We start from the raw sequence: 13,957 nt of genomic DNA on the forward strand, positions 1-13,957 counted from the left end.
TTGCATGGGTCATTAAGGGGGTGGGGGGATGGGGGGGGGGGGGGAAACAACAGTGAAATTTGCTTGCAAAATAAACAAGTCAGGAATAGACAAAATCTCATTTTACAATAGTAACGCGTCATAAACTCAATGTGGCAGTCAGTCTGTGTGGATAATTAAGAGTAGCAATTTACCATCCCGTCCTAAAGAAAGTTGAGATGAGCGCGAAAGCTGCAAGTGCATCCAACTTTCGCTGAAACTGCGTCCAGTCGATTGCCAAACCTCGAAGACCCAAATCACAAATGAGGAATGAACCCCTGCAACAGTTAGTATTTGCACACCAAGTAAACGCATCTATGAATGATCTAAACGTATACCGATAGGTGGCTTACGAAATAATAGTATACTGCTGTACTCCTTTCTCGGGATCGATTCATGTGTTGTCTTATCTAGACCTGTTCCTTTTTCGCAATTTTAAAGTGACCGTTTTGTCTCAGTGGAAACCTGGTCTCACACATGCTCCGTGTGTCGATACATCTTATCCGAGTTTTCTGCCGGCCAACCAGTCTGTGGGGCAATATATTAGTTTTCTGACAGGATGCCTTTGGTCCCACTAATAAAGCTTTCTCTATAAAAGGGCTCATTCAGCATTAAAAGAAGTATAAAAATAAACATTTAAAATAGAAGTAATAAAAATAGATTTGCTGATGACGGTGCCTTGCTAAGTAACTCGGGGGAGGAATTGCAAAGCATGATTTCTGCACTGGACAACAGAGTAGAACCGTGAGCCTGAAAATTAATACGCAGAAAACTAAAGTAATGCTCAATAACCTCGGAAGAGCACAGCGGTTTGAGATAGGTGGTGAGGCAGTGGAAGTGGTAAGCGAATATATCTACTTCAGCCAAGTTGTGACGCCGGATCCCAACCATGAGGCAGAGATAGTTAGAAGGATAAGAATGGGGTGGAGTGCATTCAGCAGGCATTCTCAGGTAATTAATGGATCCCAACCATGAGGCAGAGATAGTTAGAAGGATAAGAATGGGGCGGAGTGCATTCAGCAGGCATTCTCAGGTAATGAATGGCAGCCCACCCTTGTCCCTGAAGAGGAAAGTGTATGGCAGCTGCATCTTACCGGAACTCACCTACGGGGCAGAAACTTGGAGTCTCACTAAAAGGGTTCAACAAGATGATAGGTGTAACATTAAAGGGACAGGAAGAGAGCAGAGTGGGTCAGAGAACAAACGCGTGTTAAGGACGTACTGGTGGAAATTAAGAAGAAAAAATGGACGTGGGCAGGGCATGTAATGCGAAGTCAAGATAACCGTTGGTCATTAACAGAGTGGATCCCTAGAGAAGGCAAGCGTGGCAGGGGCGGCAGAAAGTTAGATGGCCACATGAGATCGAGAAGTCTGTCGGGATAAATTGGTGGCAGCTAGCACAGGACTGGGATAATTGGAAATCTATAGGAGAGGCCTTTGCCCTGCAGTGGGTGTAGATAGGCTGATGATGGTGATCATGTACATTTCTCTTAGTGATATCTTCTTGTCCACTTGTTTCCCTGAACTTTTTTTGCTTGCTACCCCAATTCTTCGCTTGAGCGATTTCACCCCAACCCAAACCAATTTTGTTCATGGGGGGTGGAGGAGCATGCTACTGATGCCGTTCCCCTCCCCCTGTGCTGCTGCTGCTGCCCGTGCAGGCACCTCGGAGGCGTTTGCCAACAAGCGGGTGCTGCTCATCGACCGACGGCAGCTGCGCTCAGACCATGACGAGGAGAACTGGAGCAACCGGGTCTACGCACTCACTCCGGGAAGCAGGAGCTTCCTACAATGTGCGTCCTGACTCCGTCTCTCTCTCTTCATCTGTCCATGCACCCGAAACATTTTCCACGATGCACTACATGCTAGAAAACATGCTCCTCCTAGGTCAGGCATTCTGCTAAGCTTGACCCAAAGTGAGGGGCCTTTCTGAGAAGCCAACCTCATGTCTGTCTTGTCACCTTGTAGGCATAAAATAGGTGTTCCCAACCCGTCTGCAGACTTTTGTTTATATGGAAAATAAAGTCATTTATGTGGATGCAGCAGTATCGCATGGCATTTCCCAGCACATCTGGCTAATACGATGAGCCAGTGTTTATGTGTAGCGCATCAGCTGTCATTCCCGGGCAGCTGCACACCTGTGCACGCCCCTCCAAGCTGGTTTCTGTGTACCTCCCTTGCAGAGCTGCCATCGTGATGAATCGCCAACACAGTGCACCGGCCATCCCAACATTCCCTTGCCTGCTGCATTTGTGGGATGCACTTTCTTAGTGCATTGGTCCCTTGTACGTGAATGAAATGCACTAAAAAAACCAATGCGATGCACTACTGTTGCATTCATGTAATGTAACTGCGCTCACTGAAATTTGCAAACACAGGTTAGTGTAGGCAATTTTTCTGGCTTGCGCACAGTACGTTGTAGTCTGTCTTCCATGTTTCTGCTGCTCCTGTCTTTTTTTTTTTTTTAATTGGCTTTTTCACACGGCACAAAAGTTGTGTGGAAATGCCCTGCTTGCAGAATATACTGTATTCTTGCGATTCTAAGCACCCCCCCTAATTCTAAGCACTCTCCCCTACTTCAGGGGGGGGGGGGGGGGGGGGGTATGGGAATAAAAAATTACACCATCTTCCCGTAGGGGAACCCGGAGTAGTATGCGAAGCAGCCATGGGGTCGACTGAAGTTCCCATTAGTTTTCAGTTCGTCCTTTCCGTTGACGTTCAGCTTCGCGTGCCTTCGTTGTATCAGTAGCTTCTTGACGTAGTTTGAATGAGTGGAGGGCGTAAGGCGCGTTCGTAGCACATGCTCCCGTCTCGGTTTGTAGCGCAATGGGAAGAGCGCCACGTACCTCCCGTTGAGGCCAGAGAGTCGTGGGATCGAAACCGGGCGCCGCCTAACTATTTCTTTTTATAGTAGACTGCGCTCACGTCAGCCCAAACGCTGTCGGGGATGAAGAGACGCGCATGCGCATTAGAGTGCGGACAACGGACAACGAGGAAAGGAGGGACACAGCCCCGAGCATGAGATGCTCCGCATCTAAAAAGTTTGCATGCGGATCTAAGCACCCCCTTTTCTAAGCAACCATTGCAAGGTGGATTTCCAACACGTGGAAGCAGGCCCGAGTTGACATTGTGGCCAAGCAATTTATGAAGTTTTCAATTACGAGTCACCTCAATGGGTGCATAAGAAAACCTGCTGGGGGATACTGAAAGTGGCGGTCCAAGTCGCACAACTGACTCGATGGGTAGTGAGGGGGACTGAGTACCAGACGTAAGCGGTGGGTTCACTAACTGTACCTATTTTTGGGACAGAGGCCCCTTAGGGGCTTGGGCTGTCAGCGTCTCCTGTCGCCGTCACCGTTTCATGTAGTCACGGCACCAAAAACCCTGGGACACTCATTTTCCAATGCCTTGCGCTAGAACGTTTTATCTCCGTGGGCAAAAATGCGTATCAACTAAGAGAACACCCTGGGACACTCGTTTTCCAACGGCTCGAGCTAGAACGCTTCGTGCGTCATAGACACGACACTCTTACAGCAAAGCTGCATACCTGTACCCCCCAACGGGTTCATCTCCGTGGGCAAAAATGCCAAGGCGCCAAGAATACACTTATACACTGCATGCTTCGCCGCTCCTCAGGCTTCCCGTTAGTGGAGGTGGCCCAGTTTTTTTCTTTTGAATGTTCGCCAAATAAAACATTGTTCCTTGCTCGCTTCTCATAGAAATACGGCCGCGGAAAAAAGTTGCGGTGGGAGCGGTAATTTAGGTTTTTCGAATCTGAGCACTCCCCTGGCACTTTGGGCATCGTGATCGCAGAAAAAGGGGGGTGCTTAGAAGCTACAAAAACGCACACACATACAAAGTGAAAATTTCCACTAGCTTAATTTGGGTGAGCACAGGCTGTAGGTGGTGTGCATGACAGAAGAAACCAAATAAGTCGAAATACAAAAAATATCTCAAATATGGGCGAACAGATCACAATTCGCAGATGAGCCCATCAAATTCATGTCTGCAATTGTCTTTTTGTAGAGTCGTGCACATCTGTAGCTAAGGAAAAGAATCATCACTTTTTGGAGTCCCTGCTCACCCATGGTTATGCACATACTCCCATTGCTCAGCTAAACACATTTTGCGAAAAGTGGCCAGGCAACAATTGGGCCGCCAAGTGGCTGGAAAAAAATAATAGTAAAAGAAATCTCAGCAATCTGGTTTATATGTCACGTACATTGTTGTGTTGCAGCATGTTCCTTATGTCCTCTTGCAGCTTGCTTGTGGTTGCAGGTTGCATGAATCCCGCTCACTGCGATGCATTACGCTGAAATTTAAATTGAGAAGCCAGCCATTGCTTCTTCACATATACTGCAAACCATTTACAACATAACCGCTTGTAGCGCGTAACCAGGTGTATCGGTTTTCATGACCATCAGATCGCCGTCCGTGCGACTAAAAGCATGAGCGTATTTCTTCAAATCAGGGTGTCGAACCGAAAGAAATACCAGTTCAGTTCCGGTTTGAGTAAATTTCGTTTTGGATCTGTCCCTAAATCCTGTACCAACTGATTCACGAGCCAGTTTGGTAAGTTTATTTATAGCGAGGTGAAAAAAATAAAACAGTGAACAAAAAATGCGTTTGGTTCACCTAAGAGGCAGATTTGTCCCAATAAAAGAGATGTCGATTTTAATGCCATTTGTAAGCAATTAGGCATGTTAGCAAGAAGATAAATGAAGTTGTTGCAGTTCACCGGCCACATTGTCACCCAGCCCTTCACATGTCACAGGGGCATATTTATGCGATTGGCCATCTCCAAGCAAAGCCACTGCTAAGAATCAGGACTGTGAGATTTAGCGATGCCTCCAGTCCTGTTTGACTGTACCACTTGGATGGTAACATGGCGTTACTGCACTGATAAATCTATTTTCCCATATTACCGCTGGCGTTTGCTAGCGGGAAACTTGAAGGGGTGAAGACAATGTTCCTGCAGGGCCTGAATAGAGGGGAGGGATTTACTAATGGCTAGTTCTGTCATATTAAACTAGGTTTTGTTTTATTTTCATGGTCCTTGTGACGTTTCAAAGAGAGAGTAAGGAGACACAATGGAGGAATTATGCCGATCGCAAACTTAGGCGAATACAGTATTGAGCTACCTTTGGTGCCCTGCAAAATCAAATTGCGCCTGTATGATGAACAACCTACAAAGAAGGGTGCAGGAATTCTGGTAGTTGTCTACTAATGCCCAATTGAGGCCTAGGACACGATGGCGCAATGAACTACTAAAATTTGGGGGTAAAGGGTGGAGTCAGCTAGCACTCGATGTGTTACTGGAAATCTTTGGAAGAGGCCTTTGTCCTGCAGTGCACGCTACTATGATGATGATTATGATGATGATGATGATGATGATGATGGATGTACGAACATTCTTTCCAGCCAGCTCATTATATACCGAGCCTCTTTATAGTTGGTTTCACTGTTATACAAAAGTGCATTGCTGGAACGACATTTCATCAGGGTTAATGTGAGCAGTTTTATCTCAAAGTATAAAAGGACCATGTATCCCTCTGTGTCCCTGTAAATTATACCGGGCGACAAGTAGGCACTTTTAGGGTGTGGATTTCTCATGTGCTATGCTGGAATCTTGCGGCTTGCTTGCCCCTGCTCATTTTTTTTTATACTAGAAGGGCTGATGCTAGAAAGGATACCTTTCCCCTGCCACCATGGTATTAAAAAATTCTAAATTTTAAAATAAAAAAAATGGATTGTAAAAGTAAAACATTACTCAAGGTAATTGTTGGCAATCTAGTCCTTCGTTATTTTAACATTCGTTTTGTGTTGATGTAAAATGCTTGTATAGTTGCATGGCTTTTTTGTTGGCTGGCCCTTTCCTTGCCCAGCACTGTCCACCAATGCACGTACAGCAGTGGGAGGCAGAGGTTGATTTGTGCTTGGTCTCTGTGTGTGTCCCATGGGCAGCCCTGGGGGTCTGGGAGATGCTGCCCAAGTCGAAGGTGCAGGTGATCAAGCGGATGCGGGTGAGTTGGGCCTGCCTTCACCTATCTCTGTGGCCTGGGTCTACACCAGACCAGCTTTGTCCGACTTTAGCGAGCATTTGATTCGCATTTAAGGCACAGTAGTGACCACACCATGCCGCTTGGTGTTGCAGACTGTCGACTTGCGCGAGGCTTAATGGGAAATTCTGTGGAGGCTCCTGGGGTGGAAGATCAACTTGAAATAATACCTGTGCCACGCATCCACGAAAAATGACATTAAGGGCTTAATGCCTTAAGGGGGGACATGGCTCTTAAAAAAATTCCTTTTAATTTGTAAGTAAACTCTGCGAAACTCGTCAGTCTTGCTGCTTTTTTTCAGCCGATTTCAAATATGCCATTATTTTTTGAGTAAGTCAATTAGTTACCAAGATAATGAGATAATTAATTAGTCATTGTTGGGGGAACAATAGCGAAAACAGTGTTAGTCATAAAAGTGTAATCTTTAGTTTTCCAGTAGTACTATATGAACCCTGGTGAGTGCAATAAGACAATCAGTTTTTTGATGCACCGCTTGGAACTAATTTTACAGCCCATTAAACTTTGGTGTTTGAAATGGGCATTCGAGATGGCTCCTTGCTACTGGTGCCACCAAAGTTTAATGAGATGTAAAATTACCTCCAAGCGGTCCATCAAAAAACCAAATCCTTATTGCACTCACCAGGGTTCATAGAATTGGAAAATTAAAGATTGCACTTTTATTACTCACACTGTTTTGTCTATTGTTCCTCCAGCAATGACTAGTTATCTCTAATTATTTTGGCAACTAATTGATTTACTCAAAACATAATGGCATATTTGAAATCAATAGAAAAAAAGTAAGACTGACAAGTTTCAGAGAGTTTACTTAAAGGAGTACTGACACGAAATTTTTATGTTACGTTTTTTTCGCTGCTATGCGTGCCTACCAGCCCACTAATCATAGAATGACAGATTAGGCGGTCGAACGCAGCGTAAACATTCATTTACGGCGTCGTTTATTCGTGCCAGTTTCGGTTTCGACAAAAAAACGCCGAGCGGCCGCCATGACAGCATGTATCACATGGCGTCACCATTCTTGCCGTATCGCTGCCTCTCTGGAAGCGCGCGCGAGCGAGCGCACGCGCGCGCCCAGACCGGCCGAGCTTTTCGCCGTCCCCACAGGCCCTGGCAGCATGACGTCAGTCCCAAAACCATGACGTGTACACACGCCCGAGCAGCGCGCGCCAATTACAGCCAGCGCGTCGGCTTCGTCACGGGAGCCCCGACGTCGACAGTTTGGGGCACGTAGCAGATGATGTCACGTCGACCCGCTCTGGCCTTTCTCGTGCGGGCGAAGATTAAAATGGATTTTAAATATGTTTCGCTGAACGGTTGCTGTTGAAACTTGCTGGGAGATATCTCCTGATAAAAAGGAAGCGTTTTACATTGTTATCTCAGCTTTGAAATTTCGTGTCAGTACTCCTTTAAATGAAGTTGTTTTAAGAGCAGAGTCCCTCCGTAAGTTTGAATGCCATTAATTCGCTGCTACGCACAAAATCTAATGCCATTTGCTCTAATGTCATTTTTGGTTTAAGGAGTTCCACACAACTCATTTGCCTTCATGATCGCCTTAAATCTGCCTACTCTCGAACGTGATGAGCACTAAATTAAACCAGGGAAACTCTCGCAAAGAGGGTGTTGACGCAGAAACGTAGCTGAACTTCAGAATAAGACTTTTTTGTGCCCTCTTGGTGATGAAGTTCCGAAGTAGCTGAAGTGCATTAAAACAACGGCAAAAGGAAAAACAGCGTGTTTCACGTCGTCTTTCATTTTTCGGATTTGGTTACCACTGGCAGGCGATGACAGCAGCTGAAGAAACTTTTAGAAAAGGCTCACACCACTTTTTAGAAAGCACTATTTCCCATAATGTTTTCTTTCACAAAAAACACTTTAACCCTTCTAAGACGTTTTTTTCTCTACCTTAAAAACTTCTAAAATATGCGCATTTCTCTTTTGGCCATTATCATGATCATGCCTAACCCATTTAATGCATTTGCGTCTTCGCGTGTAGCACGGCCCGCCCAAATAATGTCATGTTGTATCTTAAGGCCTTAAACACTTAATGTCATTTTTTCATGTGCATGTGGCACGGGTATTACACTCATGGCAGAAGCAGCTGGGGCTCTGCAAAACACGTGCTTCACGATTGTTTGCACCAGTGATTGTTGTATATATCCGGTCTGTCCAAGTAGTCTCCTTTTTTTGTGCTGATCATGGGCCCTTGAACTAAATGCTGCAAATCTGTGCTGAAAACGCCAACTTGAGAAGCGAAATTATGACGATTGGACATACGTTGCCATCACTAGCCATCCAGCCTTGTATGACCTTTTTTCCCCAAGAAAGAGCTGCTGTGTATAAGATTGACACCCCTATGTTAGGATGGCATTCGCAAGATTATAATCACAATAAATAATAATGAAAAGTTAAGCACTGTAACTTTTAGGTCCATGAGTCTTGCGAGTTGATATTAAGTGACACATGTTGTATGCTGCTGCTGCTGTCTACGATCACAATCACTGCCACACGAATCACATTTTCAGGATTATGCACACTCACAAGATTGTGGTGACCAGATTTATTTTCTTTTCTGTAAGGTACCAAGTTGGCTTTGCCCGAGCTGTGCAGTGGGTTTATCATTCAATTAAATTCGTTTTTTTGGCCGCATGGTAAAAGCAGATATGATTGGCAAAGCACTTTTAAATTGTGCACTACTGGCTTCAGCCGGAGCCCTACAAGGGCCCAGTTAGTGTTCGGAAAAATGAATATGGCTTTTTTAAAGGAGTACTGACACGAAATTTTCGTGTTACGTTTTTGTGATTTCCGCATTTTACAGGAGGAGTAGATGGCGCCGTGGTGATGCCAATTGCGAAAGGGTATCTGTTCTGAGCTTTCTCATGCGCGCAAAGATTAAAATTGATTTAGAATATGTTATACTGAACGGTTACTGTTGAAACTTACTGGCAGATATCTCTATAGATATATACAAAGGAAGCCTTTTACGTATTTATCTCAGCTTTGAAATTTTTTGTCGGTACTCCCTTAAGCATGTACGGATGCATAGTGGGATCACAATCTACACTCCTTAGTGAACCCTGAAAATTCATAAACACTACACTGCAGGGTCACATCACATTGTGTGTTTTTCCTCACCAATTCCATCCTCTTTGCAGGTGTCATGTAGTCTTTATTCCTTTCCTGGCCTGTTGTGATAGTCCGCCATTGCAGGTGTGGGAGTCTCACTCGGCCGCCTCGATCGCCTTCTTTGGCCGCACGGCAGCCGGCGAGGTGGCCTTTGACGTTGACATGGGGAACCTTGCCGACGCCCTCTACCGTCGCCTGGCACAACTCCCGTCCAAGGTCGTCCACGTTTGTTCAGGCGTCAGGGTAATGACTGGCTGCTTCTAAGCATGGGAATGTGTGTGCATGTGGGGGGAGTCAAACCTGTGTTTTATTAATTTATTTATTTGTTTATTGAAGTACCCTAAGGGCCCAAGAGGGCATTGCATTGGGAGGGAATGAGCTCAAAGGCAACAAAACATATAATATTGCAAAAAAGAAAAATCAAGACACAAAGGAATACCGTAAGGGCACAAGAAGTATACGAGACAATTGCAAAATACACCGCTAAGCATTGTACTCAAAAACAAAAATGTCAAAAGTAACAAGAAAAATGGTGTTGCACAAGGAGGAACGCACACTTACAGCCTAGAGAAAATAAACACGATAAAAACAAGTTTCGGGGTAGTATTTTGAATCGTTAAAAATGTGGAGAGCACGGTTTGGAAAGAAGAGGCATCTGTTTTTTCCACTAGGCCAGTTGGTAAAGGATTTCATTCATTGACTGTTAATACAAGGGGTGAATTCTGATATTTTTTTGCTCGGGCGAAAATTGGGCTAACTTCGTGATCCTGGTCGGTGCGTTTCGACATGTAGCAGCCAATGATGTGAATTTTTCTTGCCATTCCTGGCCAGTGGGGTCTTGCATCCAGTTTTTCTCTTGATGAACCAACCATGCTTTCGCATGAAGCGTATCTTTTGCAACGGGTGACACGTGCGGCATACGGTCTAAACTCAATCTAACTAAACCAGATTTTATGAAGTTCTCGATTCAAAGAAATATTTCGCGGTTCCGGGTGACTTCGTTAATCGGGTTTCAACTGCAGTAGTACATATTGTGTAATGGAACTGGGTGGGGGAGTTGGGGCAAATTTATCTTCTACTGCTGCGCAACTAGCAAGGGTAAAGGTAAAACATACTTTTTGGATACAAATATTAGGCATTACTAAATGCCGTCGGCAGAGGGACCACTTGTGCGAGTGGGAACATTGCAGAGCAGGTGTCAGAAATACAATTCATGCTTGTCATTACTGGGAATGGGGATACTCCATAAACAGATGCCATACAACTGGTGTCATACCAGTGCACTGTTAAGAGCATTGTTTTGGTTTGAGGGCACACCAGTGACAATTCATGTTGGGTTCTGTGCGTTGTGTAGCCTTCTAGGTAACGCATAGCTGGGACATATTGCGAGACCCCCTTGGTACAGGAAGAGCTATAGACAAGTGGGCATGGTAATTGATTGTTTGTGCAGTCACTGAGAAATTAGTGCGCGACTTCAGACACCATGGGGCTACACATAATGGGGTGCCCTAATGGGCTAATGCGACCAGCAGTGCATAAACAGTGCAGTGGAAACAGTATGATGAAAGATATGGGACATCTTCAAGGTAGTGCACTTAAACACAGACAGTAGCGAAAAAAACAACAAACCACAGCGCTGACTTACAACTGATTTTTATTAGAACAGACACACTCTTAAAAGACACACACAGATGAAAGATATTCTGAAGGCGTGTGGGTGCCTTTCATGGTGGAGTTGCAATTACCCAATCTCATGTGCACTGTTTCGAAATGAGAGAAAAAATGGACAAATTTTTAGTTTGGAAGTGTTCCCAACCCAGTCATGTGATGGAGGCATCACACGTGGCGACTTTCTTTTTCACAATCAACTCGCTTTTTGTCGGTTTTTGTTATGAATTTTCTTTTTTTTTTTCCTTGTTTCGATTCTAGTACACACTATTCGTCATTCATCTGAATAAAACTCAGTTGGCGGTTCAGTGCAGTCTGCGTCTTTCTTTCTTCCTGTCATATCGTTTTTAGCGCTGTTTTTTTAAGTGGCATCATGCACCAACTAGCCCTCCTCAGTTAACTTGTTCCCAGTAGCCAAGCGAAGATGCTTTACCAACAAAATTTACGTTGGCCTAATGTCAAAAACCTGCAGTGAGAAGTGAAGGCGTTTCACCACGTGTGTATGTGATGTCTCCCGTTTTTAACAACCAAACTAGAAAGCTGACATCTACGTCGCCGTAGGTTTACCTGCAGGGAAAAGCAGGGTTGCCATCGCGTACTTTTTGTGTTATGCTAGAGGCTGTACAGTTCTACTTACTTTTTCACACCCCCACAGCCGTGTTCCCACTGCGGTGAACTGTGGCATTGTTGTCCGAGCCAGAAACATGTCCTCCCCACCGTCCATGCGTTATTTGGCTTCTGTAGGCTTCTCTCCTGTAGACAGGTAGAGGGTTCCACTTTTTCCCGTTAAGTTCAGCGGTGCTTGCGTTACCGACCTGCATGTTTTCCTAGCGTCACTTTTTTCTTTGCTCTGAATTTTATCGGCGCACCACCCTCTGTGCAACATCTCTGCAAGATGCCCATGGGGCTGAGTAGTATTTTGTTTTTTTGTTTGTTTTTTTAGGCTGAAGAGAGTGCACCACCTTTTCTGCATGCGCACATCCTTTAAATATACCTCGTCATGTGGTACATGTGTCGGCCATTTGTTTTCACTCACACGTTGCCTCGTGCCCTCCCTCTCCGTGTGCCTGTGCAGGTTGCCAGCTACGAGCTGCCGACCCAGGAGAGGCACGACCCGGTTGACCCTTGCCCTCCGGTCAGGATACACCTGCACGGGGAGGACCAGCCGCTGGAAACATCGCTGCTGGTGACACGCCTTGCTCTTATCTGCATGGTGCCCTCATCATCATCCTCATCATTGTCGTTGTCATCATCGCAGGGTTGTTATGTCCCTTAGCTGATGAGCCCACCCCAGGGTTTATGTGGGCCCTTGCACACTTTGGAAACCCTCTAATTTCAAAAGCGTGTTTTTAAGGCCGTGAAGGTCGTCCAATTTTTACAGAATCCTGAAAAATACTTTAATGTCTAGGATTTTTGTTTTAATTGGTGTAGGAGCAACATGAGGCTGTGTGAGGACTGAGTGAGTGAGTGTTTGTTGCTTGGTTGATCTTCTTTAACAAATGAAAGCTCGCATTTTGTAACGCTTGTCTGTGTAATGCTGACAAACAACTAGGAGAAATTGTCAAGGAGAGAAATATTGACAAAGCCATCAATTCAACGAGGGGGGGGCTTGTCTGAAGATGTGTCCCGCTTGTCGAAATGTTGGCTCCAGCAAAGTTCCCATTTTTCGACGATTTTTCGTCATTTCAAGCCTCCATCCTCTTCCCTCAACTTTGGTCTTATTTGTATTTATAACAGACAATGTCGTACCTGCCAACTATTGCGAATTTTCTGTAAAATGTACGAATCTTGACCTGTCTTACGATTTTACGAATCATGCCTCAAATTTTACGAATTAAAAAAAAAAAACAGAGAACATCTATCAAAACGACGTGGTACGTTGTGCCGCCACAAGAAAGCAATGCATACTTTTGTTATTACGATTATCAGAAGCTGCGTTTTCTGTCCTCTTCTCAGTGTGGGCTACCGAACCATATTCAGAACTCGCTGCTACCTCGGCAAGCCTGTTTATAGCACGTTGTTCACTGGCCAGTTAGGACTTCCCTGTTTGCGAGGCTCTTTGCATGGCTGCCGTGTTCAATGCTGTGCGACCGCGGTAGTTGCTTCGCAGTGCAATGACGGGCTCTAAGCCATGACAGTACTGCCAAGTGTTTTTGAAATCACACATGTTAGAATTTGCTTCTCCTTCCCAATGGAGTTAATGCTCATTACTCTTCAACACTGACGGTTTTATGAATTTCTAAGTCACCAGGTTGGCAGGTATGCAATGTGGTCTGTGAAAATCCGCACACAGGACCTTGGAAGTCGTTGAAAACCTTTCAAATTTTTTTTTTTTTTTAAACCAGCAGTGAAGGCTACGTGACTGCAGTTCATGTGGCCATTCCCTGTCTTGGCTCTTGGCAACCTGCCGATGATTTGTCCCTCGTTGCCGTGCAGGTGGGGGCCGACGGATTCAACTCCCAGGTTCGGAAGAGCATGGGCGTCAAGTCCCTCCAGTGGAACTACGACCAGAAGTCCATCATTGCCACCGTGAAGCTGTGTGAGGTGAGGGACGCACTACATACATCTATCTTGGGGTGGCACCTTGTTATGGGAAGGAAACGGAGAGGGGGGGGGGAGGTAGTTACTAGAGTCACAGAAAGTGGTTTCCTTTGCTCAGGAGTTCACACATCAAATGAGAATTTTTGGCCCCTAAATCTGGAGTTCTCTTCCGGAGGCACAGTATTCTAGTGGGACTTCGAAATGTTGCCTACCCGTGGTTACCAGGGTATTAGTATTAGTATGCACAACATTGATCGTGATTAGCAAAAGCTCTTTGAACGAGCTCTACCAATACACTATTATAGTTGCTGATGTCACATATTTCAAGTTCGGAAGTGGTTTCAGTTTGGTGGCAGCCTGTTTTATGCCTTTTGGATTTTCTGGTTCGTATATGGGCTGCCAGCATGTTTTTTAACTACCCATAGTTATCTGTTGCTGTAAACCAGCTCCCTTTGTGTCTTTTGTATCCGTTTAGCACACAAAATATATAAAGCTCACCCAGCAGATACTGGGTGAACTTTAGCTTACCC

The 13,957-nt window shown here is 45.1% G+C and overlaps 2 protein-coding genes across 2 annotated transcripts in view; both read left to right on the top strand.

Moving 5' to 3' along the window:
* The window catches only part of LOC144149390 (endoribonuclease Dicer-S-like), a 438,166-nt gene that overhangs the window by 138,482 nt on the left and 285,727 nt on the right, over nt 1–13,957 (top strand). The window lies entirely within an intron of this gene.
* Coq6 (ubiquinone biosynthesis protein COQ6, mitochondrial) overlaps nt 1–13,957 on the top strand; it is a 36,153-nt gene that overhangs the window by 5,087 nt on the left and 17,109 nt on the right. The window contains exons 2-6 of the mRNA XM_077681981.1: nt 1,680–1,811; nt 5,983–6,041; nt 9,303–9,461; nt 11,962–12,072; nt 13,323–13,430. Of these exons, the coding sequence (XP_077538107.1) occupies nt 1,680–1,811; nt 5,983–6,041; nt 9,303–9,461; nt 11,962–12,072; nt 13,323–13,430 (569 nt within the window). The remainder of the gene's footprint in view (nt 1–1,679; nt 1,812–5,982; nt 6,042–9,302; nt 9,462–11,961; nt 12,073–13,322; nt 13,431–13,957) is intronic.

Source organism: Haemaphysalis longicornis, unplaced genomic scaffold (assembly GCF_048455015.1).
Source record: "Haemaphysalis longicornis isolate Haplotype H1 unplaced genomic scaffold, Haemaphysalis longicornis Haplotype H1 scaffold_8, whole genome shotgun sequence".
Taxonomy (NCBI): domain Eukaryota; kingdom Metazoa; phylum Arthropoda; class Arachnida; order Ixodida; family Ixodidae; genus Haemaphysalis; species Haemaphysalis longicornis.